Source organism: Salmo trutta, chromosome 8 (assembly GCF_901001165.1).
Source record: "Salmo trutta chromosome 8, fSalTru1.1, whole genome shotgun sequence".
In the NCBI taxonomy this organism is placed as follows: domain Eukaryota; kingdom Metazoa; phylum Chordata; class Actinopteri; order Salmoniformes; family Salmonidae; genus Salmo; species Salmo trutta.
The window spans coordinates 1,787,258-1,807,515 of NC_042964.1; the positions used below are offsets into that span (position 1 = coordinate 1,787,258).

The 20,258-nt window shown below is 47.1% G+C and overlaps 1 protein-coding gene across 1 annotated transcript in view; it reads left to right on the forward strand.

Annotated features, from left to right (window-relative positions):
• The window catches only part of LOC115198038 (uncharacterized), a 54,561-nt gene that overhangs the window by 18,013 nt on the left and 16,290 nt on the right, over nucleotides 1–20,258 (forward strand). The window contains exons 12-17 of the mRNA XM_029759703.1: nucleotides 3,877–3,979; nucleotides 7,517–7,616; nucleotides 8,363–8,402; nucleotides 16,321–16,372; nucleotides 16,594–16,696; nucleotides 17,286–17,369. Coding sequence (XP_029615563.1) covers nucleotides 3,877–3,979; nucleotides 7,517–7,616; nucleotides 8,363–8,402; nucleotides 16,321–16,372; nucleotides 16,594–16,696; nucleotides 17,286–17,369 — 482 coding nt within the window. The remainder of the gene's footprint in view (nucleotides 1–3,876; nucleotides 3,980–7,516; nucleotides 7,617–8,362; nucleotides 8,403–16,320; nucleotides 16,373–16,593; nucleotides 16,697–17,285; nucleotides 17,370–20,258) is intronic.

Here is a 20,258-nt window from a genome sequence, read left to right on the forward strand (position 1 = left end):
TGTACCGGTACCCCCTGTATATAGCCTCCACATTGACTCTGTACCGGTACCCCCTGTATATAGCCTCCACATTGACTCTGTACCGGTACCCCCTGTATATAGCCTCCACATTGACTCTGTACAGTAATACCCTGTATATAGCCTCCACATTGACTCTGTACCGGTACCCCCTGTATATAGCCTCCACATTGACTCTGTACAGTAATACCCTGTATATAGCCTCCACATTGACTCTGTACCGGTACCCCCTGTATATAGCCTCCACATTGACTCTGTACCGGTACCCCCCTGTATATAGCCTCCACATTGACTCTGTACCGGTACCCCCTGTATATAGCCTCCACATTGACTCTGTACCGGTACCCCCTGTATATAGCCTCCACATTGACTCTGTACCGGTACCCCCTGTATATAGCCTCCACATTGACTCTGTACTGGTACCCCCTGTATATAGCCTCCACATTGACTCTGTACTGGTACCTGTATATAGCCTCCACATTGACTCTGTACTGGTACCTGTATATAGCCTCCACATTGACTCTGTACTGGTACCTGTATATAGCCTCCACATTGACTCTGTACTGGTACCTGTATATAGCCTCCACATTGACTCTGTACTGGTACCTGTATATAGCCTCCACATTGACTCTGTACCGGTACCCCCTGTATATAGCCTCCACATTGACTCTGTACTGGTACCCCCCTGTATATAGCGTCCACATTGACTCTGTACCGGTACACCCTGTATATAGCCTCCACATTGACTCTGTACAGTAATACCCTGTATATAGCCTCCACATTGACTCTGTACTGGTACCTGTATATAGCCTCCACATTGACTCTGTACCGGTACACCCTGTATATAGCCTCCACATTGACTCTGTTCCGGTACCCCCTGTATATAGCCTCCACATTGACTCTGTACCGGTACCCCCTGTATATAGCCTCCACATTGACTCTGTACCGGTACCCCCTGTATATAGCCTCCACATTGACTCTGTACCGGTACCCCCTGTATATAGCCTCCACATTGACTCTGTACAGTAATACCCTGTATATAGCCTCCACATTGACTCTGTACAGTAATACCCTGTATATAGCCTCCACATTGACTCTGTACAGTAATACCCTGTATATAGCCACGCTATTGTTATTAACTGCTGCACTTTAATCATTTGTTATTCTTCTCTTGTGTTTTTTTTAGTTATTTTCTTAACACTGCATTGTTGTTTTAAGGGCTTGTAAGCATTAGGTCTACAGCTGTTGTATTCGGCGCATGTGACAAATAACATTTTGATTTGGTAAACAGGGCAAAATCGAAAGGACGGACCGTGGCTGGGAACCTCCCCAGACAGGAAAGAGGTTAAAGAAGTTGTGAGGAGGATGGTTTAGGTTCCAGGTCTTTAATAGTTTTCCAGAACTTATTTTGATTAGACCCACAGAGAGAGAGTTACTTTAAGGAGCAGTTCTCTAACTTTGGCCTTCCGGATAGCCTGAGTGCACTTATTTCTCATTTGCCTGAACGAGAGCGTGTGCCGAGCCTTTCGCCAAATGAAATTCTTGAGGTGGAGTACCTCTGCCAACTTACAGTTGAACCACGGGCTAAACCTGCTTTTAATTCTTATTTTGTTTATGTTGTTTGTTAACAATACCACTGAAAAATATCAAAAAAGAAGGTCCAAGCGTCTTCGACAGAGGGGGGGATCAAGCTGATTCTATACCAGTTTACAGAGGCCAGTTCATGAAGGAAGGCTTGCTCGTTAAAGTGTTTTAGCATGTCTCTATGACAAATCAGGACAGGTCGTTTCACTGAGCAGCCAGTAAGAACACAGGCTGTAAAACAGTGATCACTAAGGTCATTACAGAAAACACCAGACTGATACCTATCAGGATTATTTGTGAGGGTAACATCGAGGAGAGTAGCCTTTTCTGGGGGTTTGGAGTCATACCTTGTGGGATTGGTAATAATCGGAGAAAGATTTAGGGAGTCCCATTGCTTTAGGACCTGGTCAGGTGGTTTAAGCATGTCCCATTTTAGGTCACCTAGCAGGACAAATTCAGACTCGGTGTAAGGGGCCAAGAGAGAGCTTAGGGCAGGTAGGGTACAGGTAGGGGGCAGGTAGGGTACAGGTAGGGGGCAGGTAGGGTACAGGTAGGGGGCAGGTAGGGTAGAGGGAGGGGGCAGGTAGGGTACAGGTAGGGTACAGGCCGGTGCTGATGGAGGACGATAGCACCCAGCAACAGTCAAGGAAGAACTATTTGAAAGTTTAATGCTTAAAACCAGCAAATCAAATTGTTTGAGGACAGACTTGGTGGAGACAACCGAGGACTGAAGGTGATCCTTGGTAAAGATTGCAACTCCACCACCTTTGGAAGATCTGTCTTGCCGAAAAAGGTAAAAACCAGAAAGGTTAACATCCGTATTCAAAACACTCTTCCTTAACCACATCTCAGTAATGACCAACACTTCTTGGATTGGAGCTGTGAATCCACACTTTCAATTGATCCATTTTAGGTTATAAGTTTCTAGTGTTGAAGTGCAGAAAACCCAGGCTTTTACGCAGTGAAGCAGATATCAGAGCACCAGTCAGAATTGGGGCTAGCAAATTTCCAGATATCATCAGTAGTAATACAATCATGGCACGGCAGAGGACAGGGAGAGCTCAGCAGTGCTGATATATGACATTTGAATGTGCATTAGATGACAACAAGATCATATTGTACATCAACAACAAAAAAGCCGACGAGAGCTGGTTAGAATAGGATGGGAGGCCAAGAGTCTGTGTAACCAATAGAGAGTCGGAGTCCCGAGTGTGGGAACAAAACAGTCTGTCCCACAGCAGCTAGCAAGTGTCTGTCCACCTATTTATTTATGTCTTTTTTTTCTTCACGTGGAAAAGGAGGTCGTTAGCTAGCTATATCTCTTCACTTTCATCGAATGGTCCTTTACGACGTCCAAACAAAGTTGTCCTGTAATTGTTGTATTTGGGATATTACGAGGAGGACATCTTGTTTGTTTGTTTGTTTCTTATTGAGGTCATTTACAATTGAAGTGTTCTGGCTGCATATCAGTTCAAAATATAGATGAATCCAGGGGGTACTGTATTGTAATGACCTCTGCACAGATGGAGGGGGGCTTCGAAGGCCTCTGCATTTGGGAGGAGGTTGTGAGTCTCTCCTGCCATTGTTGGGGCTCAAGGGCTTTGACACCTCTCACAGCTCAGTGCTAATTGATCTGATCTGACCTATGCTTGGTAGCCTTAACATAGCCTTCAGTCCTTTTATTAAGTAACATATATCATTTGTAATTTCTTATTTTTTTATTTTTATTTTTTTAGCACAGCAGTTGGAAAGGACGTGGAGTACACAGCTCCATCAGGATTTCCATCCGCTCTACTCCGCTCACATGCTCTGTATAACGGCAATGCAATGAGGCGGAGATGCACTGCAGTAATTAATGCAGCTGGTGGCCACACCAGATACTGACTGTTACTTTTGATTTTGACCCCCCCTTTGTTCAGGGAGACATTATTCCATTTCTGTTAGTCACATGTCTGTGGAACTTGTTCAGTTTAGGTCTCAGTTGTTGAATCTTGTTATTTTCATACAAATATTTACACGTGTTAAGTTTGCGGAAAGTAAACGCAGTTGACAGTGAGAGGACGTTTCCTTTTTTTGCTGAGTGTTTATTTATTTATATATATATATATATTAGAGACAACGCCTCTAACGCTCTAATATATATATATATATATATATATATATATATATATGAGACGACGCCTCTAACGCCCTAATGGATGGGCCACCACTGAAAGACACGGTTGTTTTAGGGTGTGTGTGTGTGTGTGTGTGTGTGTGTGTGTGTGTTATCAGGACACGTCGGATGTTCAAGCAGTTGGGCCTGGAGGACTTCACCTCAGTCAACATTCAGGTATTGGGGGCAGAAGATACCTACGGACCACACAGCAATAACACGGTACGCTACGTGTGTGTGTGTGTGTTGAATAGGTTTGTGTGCTACTAATGAGCCACCCCCAGGTGGTGAGAATAGGCAGCAACACATCCGCTACACTCACCCTCAAGGATGACAGCTTCCCTGTGGCTCAGTTGGTAGAGCATGGTGTTTGCAACGCCAGGGTTGTGGGTTCGATTCCCACGGGGGGCCAGTACAGGAAAAAATAAAAAATTGTATGAAATGTATGCATTCACTACTGTAAGTCGCTCTGGATAAGAGCGTCTGCTAAATGACTAAAATGTAAATGTAATACGGGCTGCTTGCTTAGTCCCCTCCTGTACTTCCTGTTCACCCACGACAGCGTGGTCGCACACAACTCCAACACCGCCATTAAGTTTGTCGATGACACGGGCGGTGGTTGGGCTGATCACTGACAACGATGAGACGGCCGATAGGAAGGAGGTTAGAGACCTGGCGGTGCGGTGCCAGGACAACAACCTCTCCCTCAACGTGAGCAAGACAAAGGAGCTGATCGTGGACTACAGGAAAAGGAGGACAGGCTGGGTCTGTAGTGGAGCGGGTTGAGAGCTTCAAGTTCCTTCGGTGTTCAAATCACTAAGGAATTATCATGGTCCACACTTACAAAATTAAAAAATAAAAACATTTGAAAAAATAAAACTATGTTGAAATGTTTATATTTGACTGAAAAATGAAAATAAAATACATATTTTTTTTTTTTTTTGTCATTTAGCAGACACTCTTATCCAGAGCGACTTACAGTAGTGAATACATACATTTCATTTCATGCATTTTTTATTTTTTTTGTACTGTTTAGTTTTTTTTCTTATTATCTTTGAGCAAAAAATCGAATGCGGTTTTCAAGCAATTTTTTTCTAATGGGATTTTCGAGCTTCTCAATCTGCCGGGTAAATGCTACCAGTAGATGCCGCCGCTATCACCAGCTATCCACTAGCTATCCACTAGCTATCCACTAGCTATCCACTAGCTATCACCAGCTATCCACTAGCTATCACCAGCTATCACCAGCTATCCACCAGCTATCACCCGCTATCACCCGCTATCACCCGCTATCACCCGCTATCCACTAGCTATCACCAGCTATCGCTAGCTATCACCCGCTATCACCCGCTATCACCAGCTATCACCAGCTATCACCCGCTATCACCAGCTATCCACTAGCTATCACCAGCTATCACCAGCTATCCACCAGCTATAGACCAGCTATCCACCAGCTATCCACTAGCTATCGCCAGCTATCGCTAGCTATCGCCAGCTATCACTAGCTATCACTAGCTATCACCAGCTATCACCAGCTATCACCCGCTATCACCCGCTATCACCCGCTATCACCAGCTATCCACCAGCTATCCACCAGCTATCCACCAGCTATCCACTAGCTATCCACTAGCTATCGCCAGCTATCACCCGCTATCACCCGCTATCACTAGCTATCACCAGCTATCCACTAGCTATCCACCAGCTATCCACCAGCTATCCACCAGCTATCCACTAGCTATCGCCAGCTATCGCCAGCTATCACTAGCCATCACTAGCCAACAGGGAACGAATCTGAGGGTGAACACGGACCGTGACTGGATCAAGCTAGAACAGCTTGTTAAATTGCTGTAGCCATTCGCATACCACACCGACCAACTTCAAACTGTCAGCCGGTTTGCTGTCTGATGTGTTGCCGTGCTTTCTCTACCTCGGAGGCACACTTTCAGTCAACTACTGTTGCAAAACCGTTTTGGCACAGGTCCTCCTGAAGTCACTGTGTGAGAGCTTCTCATGCATACTGAATCCTCTGGAAGCCAGACTTTAATCCGATCCAGAACCCCTGCAGCAACTTTCCTGATGGACACAAGTGTGTCTCTTCCACTTCGCTCCAACAGAGACGGAGCCGCTGATGAGGGAAGCAGAGTCTCTTTTTGTACAACTCGGAGAGAACAGCCGTGGAGCAGCAGGACCCCCCCCCCCCCCCTCCCCAGGAATATGTCAGCACGATGAATCCAGCAAGCATCTCGACCGTAGTCCTTCAGAAATACAGCTTCCTCACATTGAAGATTGTGCCTGAGGTCACAGTCCAGCTGGAGGGTCATCCTGGCAGGGATGAGCTGTAGAAAATACCTGGAAGAGGGTATCAAGGAGAGAATATTTACAGAGTCACCTCTCCAGGTCTTACAGGTAAGGATGGCGGCTGTTTATCCAAACCTGAGGGCTGTGGCACTGGGTCTGGTTTCTGCCCCGGCGTCTGGTTTCTTTCCCGCCGTCTGGTTTCTTTCCCGCCGTCTGGTTTCTGCCCCGGCGTTTGGTTTCTGCCCCGGCGTCTGGTTTCTGCCCCGGCGTCCCAAGCGTTCGTGGAGAGAATATTCCCTGTCTGGACAACTGTCATCAGACTTGAGAAACCCGTAAGACTGCTAAAGAGTCAGTCCGGGTAGCGATTGGTTAACTATTTAACGATCTGCATTCACCCTTTTTCCATTAACTCTTTTGACTCGTCACATCTCCACCCGGCACAGCCAGAAGAGGACTGGTCGCCCCTCATAGCCTGGTTCCTCTCTAGGTTTCTTCCTAGATTCTGGCCTTTTCTAGGGAGTTTTTCCCCCCTCATAGCCTGGTTCCTCTCTAGGTTTCTTCCTAGGTTCTGGCCTTTCTAGGGAGTTTCCCCCCTCAGAGCCTGGTTCCTCTCTAGGTTTCTTCCTAGGTTCCTGCCTTTCTAGGGAGTTTTTCCCCCTCATAGCCTGGTTCCTCTCTAGGTTTCTTCCTAGGTTTTGGCCTTTCTAGGGAGTTTTTCCTAGCCACCGTACTTCTACACCTGCATTGCTTTCTGTTTGGGGGTTTAGGCTGGGTTTCTGTACAGCACTTTGAGATATCAGCTGATGTAAGAAGGGCTTTATACATTTTTGGGGATTTGATCACATACCCGGCTGCTACTATTCATTATCTATCCTGTTGCCTAGTCATTTTATCCTTACCTATATGGACATATCCACCCCAATTACCTTGTACCCCTGCACATCCGCTTGGTACTGCTACCCCATGTAATAGGGTGTCATTTGGGACCCACCCCAACAGGGTGTATGACTGTCTGGGTCAGAGGTCAACCTGTTTCATGCCTGTTTACCCACCAAGGGCTCTGCTGGCAATGGATTCATACGGCATTTCTAAACTCTCTCTCTCTCTCTCTCTCCTTCACCTCCTCGCTCTCTCTCGCTCTCTCTCGCTCGCTCTCTCTCGCTCTCTCTCTCTCGCTCTCTCTCGCTTTCTCGCTCCCTCTCTCTTTCTCTCTCTCTCTCTCCTTCTCTCTCTCTCTACTCTCTCTCTCTCTCTCTCTCCTCTCTCTCTCTCTCTCTCTCTCTCCTTCTCTCTCTCTCCCCTTCACCCCTCTCTCTCTCTCTCTCTCCCCTTTCACCCTCTCTCTCTCTCTCTCTCTCTCTCCTTCACCCTCTCTCTCTCTCTCTCTCCCTCTCTCTCTCTCTCTCTCTCTCTCTCTCTCTCTCTCTCTCTCTCTCTCTCCCCTCTCTCCCTCCCTCCCAGACCCCTAGAGAGGTGGTAGTGTGGATGGCTGTGCGTCATAAACAGAAGAAAGCTCTGGAGTTCTTCGCCCGGGAGATAGCACCTGCAGGAACGGGCATGGGTAGGAGCGTACACACTGTAAACACTGTACACACACACACACACACACACACACACACACACACACACACACACACTGTAAACACTGTACACACACTGGACACACAAACTCTGTCTGTCTCTGTTTGTCTGTCTCTCTGTCTGTCTGTCTCTCTCTCTGTTCCTTAGTTGAACTCTGTATGAGTCAGTGAATGCGGGAACAAGTGTTATGTTGACGCAGAGTTACAGTAATAGCATATGGCTAACTGGATGCATCCCAAATAGCTCCCTATCCCCTATATAGTGCACCACTATTAACCAGAGTCCTGTGGGGCTTTGCTACTGGGCCCCTGGTCAAAAGTAGTGCACTTGGGACTGATCCACTGTCTGTACATGGACTGACCTGGTTTCCTCATAATCACAACCACCAGCTAAACCGTGTGTGCGTGTGTGTGTGTGCGTGTGCGTGTGCGTGTGCGTGTGTGTGTGTGTGTACCTGGTTTCTTCATAATCACAACCACCAGCTAAACCCTCTGTCTGTCTCTGTTTCTGTCTGTCTCTGTTTCTGTCTGTCTCTGTCTGTCTCTGTTTCTGTCTGTCTGTCTGTCTGTCTGTCTGTCTGTCTGTCTGTCTGTCTGTCTGTACCTGTTTTCTGTTTCCTCAGAATAACAACCACTAACTAAACCGTGTGTGTGTGTGTGTGTGTGTGTGTGTGTGTGTGTGTGTGTGTGTGTGTGTGTGTGTGTGTGCTCCCTCTCTCTCTCCTAGCTCCTGGACTCATGGGCATAGTTGGAGGACGACCAAGAGTGTAAGTATTCAAAAGGTTTTCTCATACACGCTCACACACACAGGGCTGTTATGGTGACCGTATTACCGCCAAACCGCCGGTCACAAGTCAACGTGACCGTTTTAATCACGGTAACTCAGCTTCTCCAAGCTGTAATGCTGCTGCTGGTCGTTAGTAGCCTACCAAACTAGCTAACTGCCTGGTACTCAGCACTCTATTGTCCCTCTAAATCACTCTGACGTCAATGCAAATGTGATCAAAAATCGAATCGAACACTTCACGAGAGCCCATGAGCTCCTGTTGCTCAACATTTCAATAGGCTGTGCAATTGTGGGAGAAAACATTGTTGATGGCCTCTACTAAAAAGAGGAGGGTCCCATCGGCTTTCTATAGGCTAGGCCTACTATATTTATTTCTCAACTTTCCTAATATTAAAGCACATTGCTTATCTTTACAACAGGAGTATTATCTACCTGGCTGGAAATGAACCATGGGGAAAAGCTTCCTACATTCGCTATTTAAGTGCCCCGATGACATGTTTTTTTTTTGTTCCCGCTGCCCCTGTTTCGATACAGGTGCATGATAATGGTTCATTATAAAACAAAACAAATGTCACAGGTAATATTATTTAGAATATATAAGGACAAGATTTAAATCGAGTATAGGCTAATATTGTCACCCATCACCAATCAATATTGTCACCCATGATGATGATTTTTGTTTTTTTTTGCGACTTTTTCTAATCGCAATCGCACACCTCATGTAGCCCAGCTCATAGTCCTATATGTTTAATAAGGTTAGTAGCCCATAGTCCTATATGTTTAATAAGGTTAGTAGCCCATAGTCCTATATGTTTAATAAGGTTAGTAGTCCATAGTCCTATATGTTTAATAAGGTTAGTAGTCCATAGTCCTATATGTTTAATAAGGTTAGTAGCCCATAGTCCTATATGTTTAATAAGGTTAGTAGTCCATAGTCCTATATGTTTAATAAGGTTAGTAGTCCATAGTCCTATATGTTTAATAAGGTTAGTAGCCCATAGTCCTATATGTTTTAATAAGGTTAGTAGCCCATAGTCCTATATGTTTAATAAGGTTAGTAGCCCATAGTCCTATATGTTTTAATGTTAGTAGTCCATAGTCCTATATGTTTAATAAGGTTAGTAGCCCATAGTCCTATATGTTTTAATAAGGTTAGTAGTCCATAGTCCTATATGTTTAATAAGGTTAGTAGTCCATAGTCCTATATGTTTAATAAGGTTAGTAGCCCATAGTCCTATATGTTTTAATAAGGTTAGTATCCCATAGTCCTATATGTTTAATAAGTTTAGTAGCCATAGTCCTATATGTTTAATAAGGTTAGTAGCCCATAGTCCTATATGTTTTTAATATAAGGTTAGTACGCCATAGTCCTATTGTTTTAATAAGGTTAGTAGCCCATAGTCCTATATGTTTTAATAAGGTTAGTAGCCCATAGTCCTATATGTTTAATAAGGTTAGTAGCCCATAGTCCTATATGTTTAATAAGGTTAGTAGTCCATAGTCCTATATGTTTAATAAGGTTTGTATCACAACTAAAGTGGCCAAATAAGTTCTTAAAATGAAGGACATTAATCGGCTTCACAAGGGGGGTGTAGGGTAGAGCCCAGCTGGTATACACAAGGGGGGTGTAGAGCCCAGCTGGTATACACAAAGGGGGGTGTAGAGCCCAGCTGGTATACACAAGGGGGGTGTAGAGCCCAGCTGGTATACACAAGGGGGGGTGTGTAGAGCCCAGCTGGTATACCAAGGAGGGGTGTAGAGCCCAGCTGGTATACACAAGGGGGGGTGGTGTAGAGCCCGAGCTGGTATAACACAGGGGGGTGTAGAGCCCAGCTGGTATACCAGGGGGGTGTAGAGCCCAGCTGGATACATAAGGGGGGGTGTAGAGCCCAGCTGGTATACACAGGGGGGGTGTAGAGAGGCCCAGCAGGTATACAGCCAAGGGGGGGTGTAGAGCCCAGCTGGTATACACAGGGGGGTGTAGAGCCCAGCAGGTATACACAAGGGGGGGGTGTAGAGCCCAGCTGGTATACACAGGGGGGGGATGTAGACCCCAGCTGGTATACACAGGGGGGGGGTGGTTGTAGAGCCCAGCTGGTATACACAAAGGGGGGGTGTAGAGCCCAGCTGGTATACACAAGGGGGGGTGTAGAGCCCAGCTGGTATACACAAGGGGGGGTGTAGAGCCAGCTGGTATACACAAGGGGGGTGTAGAGCCCAGCTGGTATACACAGGGGGTGTAGAGCCCAGCTGGTATACAAGGGGGGTGTAGAGCCCAGCTGGTATACATAAGGGGGGTGTAGAGCCCAGCTGGTATACACAGGGGGGTGTAGAGCCCAGCTGGTATACACAGGGGGGTGTAGAGCCCAGCAGGTATACACAAGGGGGGGGTGTAGAGCCCAGCTGGTATACACAGGGGGGTGTAGAGCCCAGCAGGTATACACAAGGGGGGGTGTAGAGCCCAGCTGGTATACACAGGGGGGGATGTAGACCCCAGCTGGTATACACAGGGGGGGGTGTAGAGCCCAGCTGGTATACACAAGGGGGGGTGTAGAGCCCAGCTGGTATACACACAAGGGGGGTGTAGAGCCCAGCTGGTATACACAAGGGGGGGTGTAGAGCCCAGCTGGTATACACAAGGGGGGGTGTAGAGCCCAGCTGGTATACACAAAGGGGGGTGTAGAGCCCAGCTGGTATACACAAGGGGGGGTGTAGAGCCCAGCTGGTATCCACAAGGGGGGGGTGTAGAGCCCAGCTGGTATACACAAGGGGGGGTGTAGAGCCCAGCTGGTATACACAAAGGGGGTGTAGAGCCCAGCTGGTATACACAAGGGGGGTGTAGAGCCCAGCTGGTATACACAAGGGGGGTGTAGAGCCCAGCTGGTATACACAGGGGGGGTGTAGAGCCCAGCTGGTATACACAGGGGGGTGTAGAGCCCAGCTGGTATACACAGGGGGGGTGTAGAGCCCAGCTGGTATACACAAGGGGGGGTGTAGAGCCCAGCTGGTATACACAAGGGGGGGTGTAGAGCCCAGCTGGTATACACAGGGGGGTGTAGAGCCCAGCTGGTATACACAGGGGGTGTAGAGCCCAGCTGGTATACATTAAGGGGGGTGTAGAGCCCAGCTGGTATACACAGGGGGGTGTAGAGCCCAGCTGGTATACACAGGGGGGTGTAGAGCCCAGCTGGTATACACAGGGGGGTGTAGAGCCCAGCAGGTATACACAAGGGGGGGTGTAGAGCCCAGCTGGTATACACAGGGGGGTGTAGAGCCCAGCTGGTATACACAAGGGGGGGTGTAGAGCCCAGCTGGTATACACAAGGGGGGGTTAGAGCCCAAGCTTGTATACACAAGGGGGGGTGTAGAGCCCAGCTGGTATACACAAGGGGGGGTGTAGAGCCCAGCTGGTATACACAAGGGGGTGTAGAGCCCAGCTGGTATACACAAGGGGGGTGTAGAGCCCAGCTGGTATACACAAGGGGGGGTTGTAGAGCCCAGCTGGTATACACAAGGGGGGTGTAGAGCCCAGCTGGTATACACAGGGGGGGTGTAGAGCCCAGCTGGTATACACAAGGGGGGGTGTAGAGCCCAGCTGGTATACACAAGGGGGGGTGTAGAGCCCAGCTGGTATACACAAGAGGGGGGTGTAGAGCCCAGCTGGTATACACAGGGGGGTGTAGAGCCCAGGCTGGTATACATCAGGGGGGTGTAGAGCCCAGCTGGTATACAAAGGGGGGGTGTAGAGCCCAGCTGGTATACACAGGGGGGGTGTAGAGCCCAGCTGGTATACACAGGGGGGTGTAGAGCCCAGCTGGTATACACAGGGGGGTGTAGAGCCCAGCAGGTATACACAACGGGGGGTGTCGAGCCCAGCTGGTATACACAACGGGGGGTGTAGAGCCCAGCTGGTATACACAACGGGGGGTGTAGAGCCCAGCTGGTATACACAACGGGGGGTGTAGAGCCCAGCTGGTATACACAGGGGGGTGTAGAGCCCAGCTGGTATACACAAGGGGGGTGTAGAGCCCAGCTGGTATACACAAGGGGGTGTAGAGCCCAGCTGGTATACACAAGGGGGGTGTAGAGCCCAGCTGGTATACACAGGGGGGGTGTAGAGCCCAGCTTGTATACACAGGGGGGGTGTAGAGCCCAGCTTGTATACACAGGGGGGGTTGTAGAGCCCAGGGTGTATAACCAAGGGGGGGTGTAGAGCCCAGCTGGTTATACACAAGGGGGGGTGTAGAGCCCAGCTGGTATACACAAAGGGGGGGTGTTGAGCCCAGCTGGTATACACAAGGGGGTGTAGAGCCCAGCTGGTATACACAAGGGGGGTGTAGTGCCCAGCTGGTATACACAAGGAGGGGTGTAGAGCCCAGCTGGTATACACAGGGGGGGGGGGGGTGTAGAGCCCAGTGGTATACACAAGGGGGGGGGGTGTAGAGCCCAGCTGGTATACACAAGGGGGGGGTGTAGAGCCCAGCTGGTATACACAAGGGGGGGGGTTTGTAGAGCCCAGCTGGTATACCACAGGGGGGGTGTAGAGCCCAGCTGGTATACAAAAGGGGGGGTGTAGAGCCCAGGGTATAACAGGGGGGGTGTTAGAGCCCAGCTGGTATACACAGGGGGGGTGTAGCGCCCAGTGGTATACACAGTGGGGGGTGTAGAGCCCAGCTGGTATACACAGGGGGGGGTTGTATAGAGCCAGCTGGTATTACCAAGGGGGGTGTAGAGCCCAGTGGTATACACAAGGGGGGGTGTTAGAAGGCCCAGCTGGTTACACAAGGGGGGGTGTAGAGCCCAGCTGGTATACACAGGGGGGGTGTAGATCCCAGCTGGTATACACAAGGGGGGGTGTAGAGCCCAGCTGGTATACACAAGGGGGGTGTAGAGCCCAGCTGGTATACACAAGGGGGGTGTAGAGCCCAGCTGGTATACACAAGGGGGGGGTAGAGCCCAGCTGGTATACACAAGGGGGGTGTAGAGCCCAGCTGGTATACACAAGGGGGGTGTAGAGCCCAGCTGGTATACACAAGTGGGGTGTAGAGCCCAGCTTGTATACACAAGGGGGGTGTAGTGCCCAGCTGGTATACACAAGGGGGGATGTAGAGCCCAGCTGGTATACACAAGGGGGGTGTAGAGCCCAGCTGGTATACACAAGTGGGGTGTAGAGCCCAGCTGGTATACACAAGGGGGGTGTAGAGCCCAGCTGGTATACACAAGGGGGGTGTAGAGCCCAGCTGGTATACACAGGGGGGGTGTAGAGCCCAGCTGGTATACACAGGGGGGGTGTAGAGCCCAGCTGGTATACACAAGGGGGGTGTAGAGCCCAGCTGGTATACACAAGGGGGGGGTGTAGAGCCCAGCTGGTATACACAAGGGGGGGTGTAGAGCCCAGCTGGTATACACAAGGGGGGGATGTAGAGCCCAGCTGGTATACACAAGGGGGGGGTGTAGAGCCCAGCTGGTATACACAGGGGGGTGTAGAGCCCAGCTGGTATACACAGGGGGGGTGTAGAGCCCAGCTGGTATACACAAGGGGGGATGTAGAGCCCAGCTGGTATACACAAGGGGGGTGTAGAGCCCAGCTGGTATACACAAGGGGGGGTGTAGAGCCCAGCTGGTATACACAAGGGGGGGTGTAGAGCCCAGCTGGTATACACAAGGGGGGGTGTAGAGCCCAGCTGGTATACACAAGGGGGGGTGTAGAGCCCAGCTGGTATACACAAGGGGGGTGTAGAGCCCAGCTGGTATACACAAGGGGGGTGTAGAGCCCAGCTGGTATACACAAGGGGGGTGTAGAGCCCAGCTGGTATACACAAGGGGGGTGTAGAGCCCAGCTGGTATACACAGGGGGGTGTAGAGCCCAGCTGGTATACACAAGGGGGGTGTAGAGCCCAGCTGGTATACACAAGGGGGGTGTAGAGCCCAGCTGGTATACACAAGGGGGGTGTAGAGCCCAGCTGGTATACACAAGGGGGGTGTAGAGCCCAGCTGGTATACACAGGGGGGGTGTGTAGAGCCCAGCTGGTATAACACAAGGGGGGGTTGTAGAGCCCAGCTGGTATACACAAGGGGGGTGTAGAGCCCAGCTGGTATACACAAGGGGGGTGTAGAGCTCAGCTGGTATACACAAGGGGGGTGTAGAGCCCAGCTGGTATACACAAGGGGGGTTGTAGAGCCCAGCTGGTATACACAAGGGGGGTGTAGAGCCCAGCTGGTATACACAAGGGGGTGTAGAGCCCAGCTGGTATACACAGGGGGGTGTAGAGCCCAGCTGGTATACACAGGGGGGGTGTAGAGCCCAGCTGGTATACACAAGCGGTGTGTAAGTTTCCAGTTTGGGGAAGAGATCATTTTCACCATTTAAAAATAGCCTTTATAATAAAAAGCATTAGATGCATAATCGCATTTGCGGTCACTTTTGATAATGGTGTTTTCCTGCTAATGGAACATTCGCTCTTATAGCCTTCTGCCATGTGCGCATTGCTATGCTGATAATGTGAAGAAATGCCTAGTAGTTTATCAACATTTTAAGCTAACTGTTCTGTTCTGTTGCGTCAGCCTCATTGCTTAAAACAGTTTTTTTTTATGCTCGTGGTTAATTTTATTTATTATTAATTTGAGATCTATCACATCCCACAACTGTCCCAGACTATGTTTGGAATATTTATTTCTCGCATAGAATAGGTGAACTTTGTACTATGGGGGATAGTAGATTGACACAGGCTAATGCTTTTGCTGTTCGTTAGGTCTACTCATCTTGTTGGCTGATGGAAAGTAAAACATGGACAGTTCTTCCAATATCTTCAATTATGCACCTTGGATAAGGGATGCGCGCAGTTGCGTCCCCGATGTGTCTGTCTTCACTTGTAGCCTGTGAGAAAGACCCGATCATTTGATGGAGAGCCGTGTGAGTGAGAGGTGATTTGGAGTAGCTGATTGTCATGGATTTTTTTTAGGGTGCATTACGACCACAACAAATGGGATGCCGCCCGGAAATTCGAGGCATTATCAAGTGCTTGTCAAATTGTCAGTGAGAGACTGATGAAGTGTGTACAGCCTGTGCAAAAAAAACAAAACAATGCAGAGGTCATGCCTTTCAAGTGACTTTTTTCAAATCATCACTAGTCTCTCATCATTCAGCCTTACAATGTGTTAAACATCTAAATATATCAGCCCGACGTTTGTAGAACAACTAAAGTTACATTAATGACTCTACATTAACCATATAGGAGGACCTGTTTCTTTGTTAACCGCTCAACACAGATGTGCGCCCTCCCTCAAATCGTTAGGAGAAAATATAATTTATATTTTATTCAGCTATGTTCAATTGTATTATTCGTACTATAAAAAATGTATATAAAATAATGCCACTGAATTCTAAGCAAATGTTGTCTGCTAAATGAACTAGTGTCGCCCACAGCCATATGGCACAGCCCTATCAGGACCTGCTAAATGAACTAGTGTCGCCCACACCTATATGGCATAACCACATCAGGACATAAGGACAACTCAGAGTATACTATTCTGTAATTCTGAAATAGACTACATTTTCTTCATATCATGTTTCTTTAGACCTGTCTAAAATAAATCATGGATTTATTGTGATGCTGTAGGCTATATTACATGGATTTATTAGCCTTTTTAAAATGTAGATTTTTCCAAGGTCTGGATCAGTGGCTTGTAGGCTTTGCGTGGAAGACAGGAAATGTGTTTATGTTCATTAACGGTCAATTACCGTGAGACCGACCTGTTATTTGCTTGACAATCAACGAACGGCTGAACAAATGTCCCCGACTGCCACAGCCCTTCTCTCACACACAAAATAATCCTATGTGTTTTTTTGGGGGGGGTGGGGGGTCTTTTCATGATTGTTTTCATGATGTCTTTTGCAGCTCTCCGGTTCTGAAACCTTTCTTCTTCATGCATTCAAAGTCTCAGCTGAAGGTAAAATAATCACAATATTATTCCTCATAGATACTGATCAGATGAATTGATCGATTTGCTTGTATATTAATTGGGTGGTTTGATTTATTGATCGAAAACACATCATGTATTTATGGTTAGTGTAGATTGAATGGTTTTATTTAGTGGCCGATAAGACTTCAACTGGTTTTATTCCATTGGTTGATGTATTAATTCATTGTTTATCGATGACATCACTGCAGGTGGACGTGCACATTGGTGGAGAGCACGCCGAGACGCACACTGAGGCGGAGTCAGACTCTGAGGCTCTGCCCCCAGCGGAGGAGAAAGCTGTACCTGTCGCAGGTACGCCATCACCTGGTCTCCACACTACTCAAACCCCCCTAGTCCTCTCCACACTACTCAAACCCCCCTAGTCCTCTCCACACTACTCAACCCCCCCTATTAGGATTGTTTTCTTGGGCATTCCTGATCTCCATGAATGAAGAGGCAGAACTAATAGATTACCTATCCCTCTGTAGATAGGAACACTCTGGTTCCTCCATGAATGGAGAGGCAGAACTAATAGATTACCTATCCCTCTGTAGATAGGAACACTCTGGTTCCTCCATGAATGGAGAGCCAGAACTAATAGATTACCTATCCCTCTGTAGATAGGAACACTCTGGTTCCTCCATGAATGAAGAGGCAGAACTAATAGATTACCTATCCCTCTGTAGATAGGAACACTCTGGTTCCTCCATGAATGGAGAGGCAGAACTAATAGATTACCTATCCCTCTGTAGATAGGAACACTCTGGTTCCTCCATGAATGGAGAGGCAGAGCTAATAGATTACCTATCTATTATCTTATATCTGATTCCAGGTTTGACCCTTCTCTCATTCCTGATTGTCTTTCCTTCTCTCACTGTTCTCTCTCTCTCTCTCTCTCCAGATCTGCCCAGTGGTCCCCACTCCTACAGGCTGGAGGAGTTGGCCTACACCAGGAGTGGAGACAAGGGAGACTCTAGCAACATCGGTAAGACTCACTGTACCCCCCCTCAGGTGTGATATTAATAGACTCTCTCCTCAGGTGTGATATTAATAGACTCTCTCTCCTCAGGTGTGATATTAATAGACTCTCTCTCCTCAGGTGGATATAATAGACTCTCTTCCTCAGGTGTGATATTAATAGACTCTCTCTCCTCAGGTGTGATATTAATAGACTCTCTCTCTAGGTGTGATATTAATAGACTCTCTCCTCAGGTGTGATATTAATAGACTCTCTCTCATCAGGTGTGATATTAATAGACTCTCTCCTCAGGTGTGATATTAATAGACTCTCTCTCCTCAGGTGTGATATTAATAGACTCTAATAGACTCTCTCTCCTCAGGTGTGATATTAATAGACTCTCTCTCCTCAGGTGTGATATTAATAGACTCTCTCCTCAGGTGTGATATTAATAGACTCTCTCTCCTCAGGTGTGATATTAATAGACTCTCTCTCTCAGGTGTGATATTAATAGACTCTCTCTCCTCAGGTGTGATATTAATAGACTCTCTCTCTCCTCAGGTGTGATATTAATAGACTCTCTCTCCTCAGGTGTGATATTAATAGACTCTCCCCTCAGGTGTGATATTAATAGACTCTCTCTCTCCTCAGGTGTGATATTAATAGACTCTCTCTCCTCAGGTGTGATATTAATAGACTCTCTCCTCAGGTGTGATATTAATAGACTCTCTCCTCAGGTGTGATATTAATAGACTCTCTCTCTCCTCAGGTGTGATATTAATAGACTCTCTCCTCAGGTGTGATATTAATAGACTCTCTCTACTCAGGTGTGATATTAATAGATCTCTCTCCTCAGGTGTGATATTAATAGACTCTCTCTCCTCAGGTGTGATATTAATAGACTCTCTCTCCTCAGGTGTGATATAATAGACTCTCTCCTCAGGTGTGATATTAATAGACTCTCTCTCTCTCAGGTGTGATATTAATAGACTCTCCTCAGGTGTGATATTAATAGACTCTCTCCTCAGGTGTGATATTAATAGACTCTCTCTCCTCAGGTGTATTAATAGACTCTCTCCCTCAGGTGTGATATTAATAGACTCTCTCCTCAGGTGTGATATTAATAGACTCTCTCTCCTCAGGTGTGATATTAATAGACTCTCTCTCCTCGGTGATATAATAGACTCTCTCTCCTCAGGTGTGATATTAATAGACTCTCTCCTCAGGTGTGATATTAATAGACTCTCTCTCCTCAGGTGTGATATTAATAGACTCTCTCCTCAGGTGTGATATTAATAGACTCTCTCCTCAGGTGTGATATTAATAGACTCTCTCTCCTCAGGTGATATTAATAGACTCTCTCCTCAGGTGTGATATTAATAGACTCTCTCTCCTCAGGTGTGATATTAATAGACTCTCTCTCCTCAGGTGTGATATTAATAGTCTCTCTCAGGTGTGATATAATAGACTCTCTCTCCTCAGGTGTGATATTAATAGACTCTCTCTCTCAGGTGTGATATTAATAGACCTCTCTCCTCAGGTGTGATATTAATAGACTCTCTCCTCAGGTGTGATATTAATAGACTCTCTCTCAGGTGTGATATAATAGACTCTCTCTCCTCAGGTGTGATATTAATAGACTCTCTCTCCTCAGGTGTGATATTAATAGACTCTCTCTCTCTCAGGTGTGATATTAATAGACTCTCTCTCAGGTGTGATATTAATAGACTCTCTATCCTCAGGTGTGATATTAATAGACTCTCTCCTCAGGTGGATATAATAGACTCTCTCCTCAGGTGTGATATTAATAGACTCTCTCCTCAGGTGGATATTAATAGACTCTCTCTCTCAGGTGTGATTAATAGACTCTCTCCTCAGGTGTGATATTAATAGACTCTCTATCCTCAGGTGTGATATTAATAGACTCTCTCTCTCTAGGTGTGATTAATAGACTCTCTCCTCAGGTGTGATATAATAGACTTCTCTCCTCAGGTGTGATTAATAGACTCTCTTCCTCAGGTGTGATATTAATAGACTCTCTCCTCAGGTGTGATATTAATAGACTCTCTCCTCAGGTGTGATATTAATAGACTCTCTCTCTCCTCAGGTGTGATATTAATAGACTCTCTCTCCTCAGGTGTGATATTAATAGACTCTCTCTCCTCAGGTGTGATATTAATAGATCTCTCTCTCAGGTGTGATATTAATAGACTCTCTCTCCTCAGGTGTGATATTAATAGTCTCTCTCTCCTCAGGTGGATTAATAGTCTCTCTCTCCTCAGGTGTGATATAATAGACTCTTCTTCCTCAGGTGTGATATTAATAGACTCTCTCTCCTCAGGTGTGATATTAATAGACTCTCTCTCCTCAGGTGTGATATTAATAGACTCTCTCCTCAGGTGTGATATTAATAGACTCTCTCCTCAGGTGTGATATTAATAGACTCTCTCCTCAGTTGTGATATTAATAGACTCTCTCCTCGGTGTGATATTAATAGACTCTCTCCTCAGGTGTGATATTAATAGACTCTCTCCTCAGGTGTGATATTAATAGACTCTCTCTCTCCTCAGGTGTGATATTAATAGACTCTCTCCTCAGGTGTGATATTAATAGACTCTCTCTCCTCAGGTGTGATATTAATAGACTCCCCCCTCAGGTGTGATATTAATAGACTCTCTCTCCTCAGGTGTGATATTAATAGACTCTCTCTCCTCAGGTGTGATATTAATAGACTCTCTCTCCTCAGGTGTGATATTAATAGACTCTCTCCTCAGGTGTGATATTAATAGACTCTCTCTCCTCAGTTGTGATATTAATAGACTCTCTCCTCAGGTGTGATATTAATAGACTCTCTCCTCAGGTGTGATATTAATAGACTCTCTCTCCTCAGGTGTGATATTAATAGACTCCCCCCTC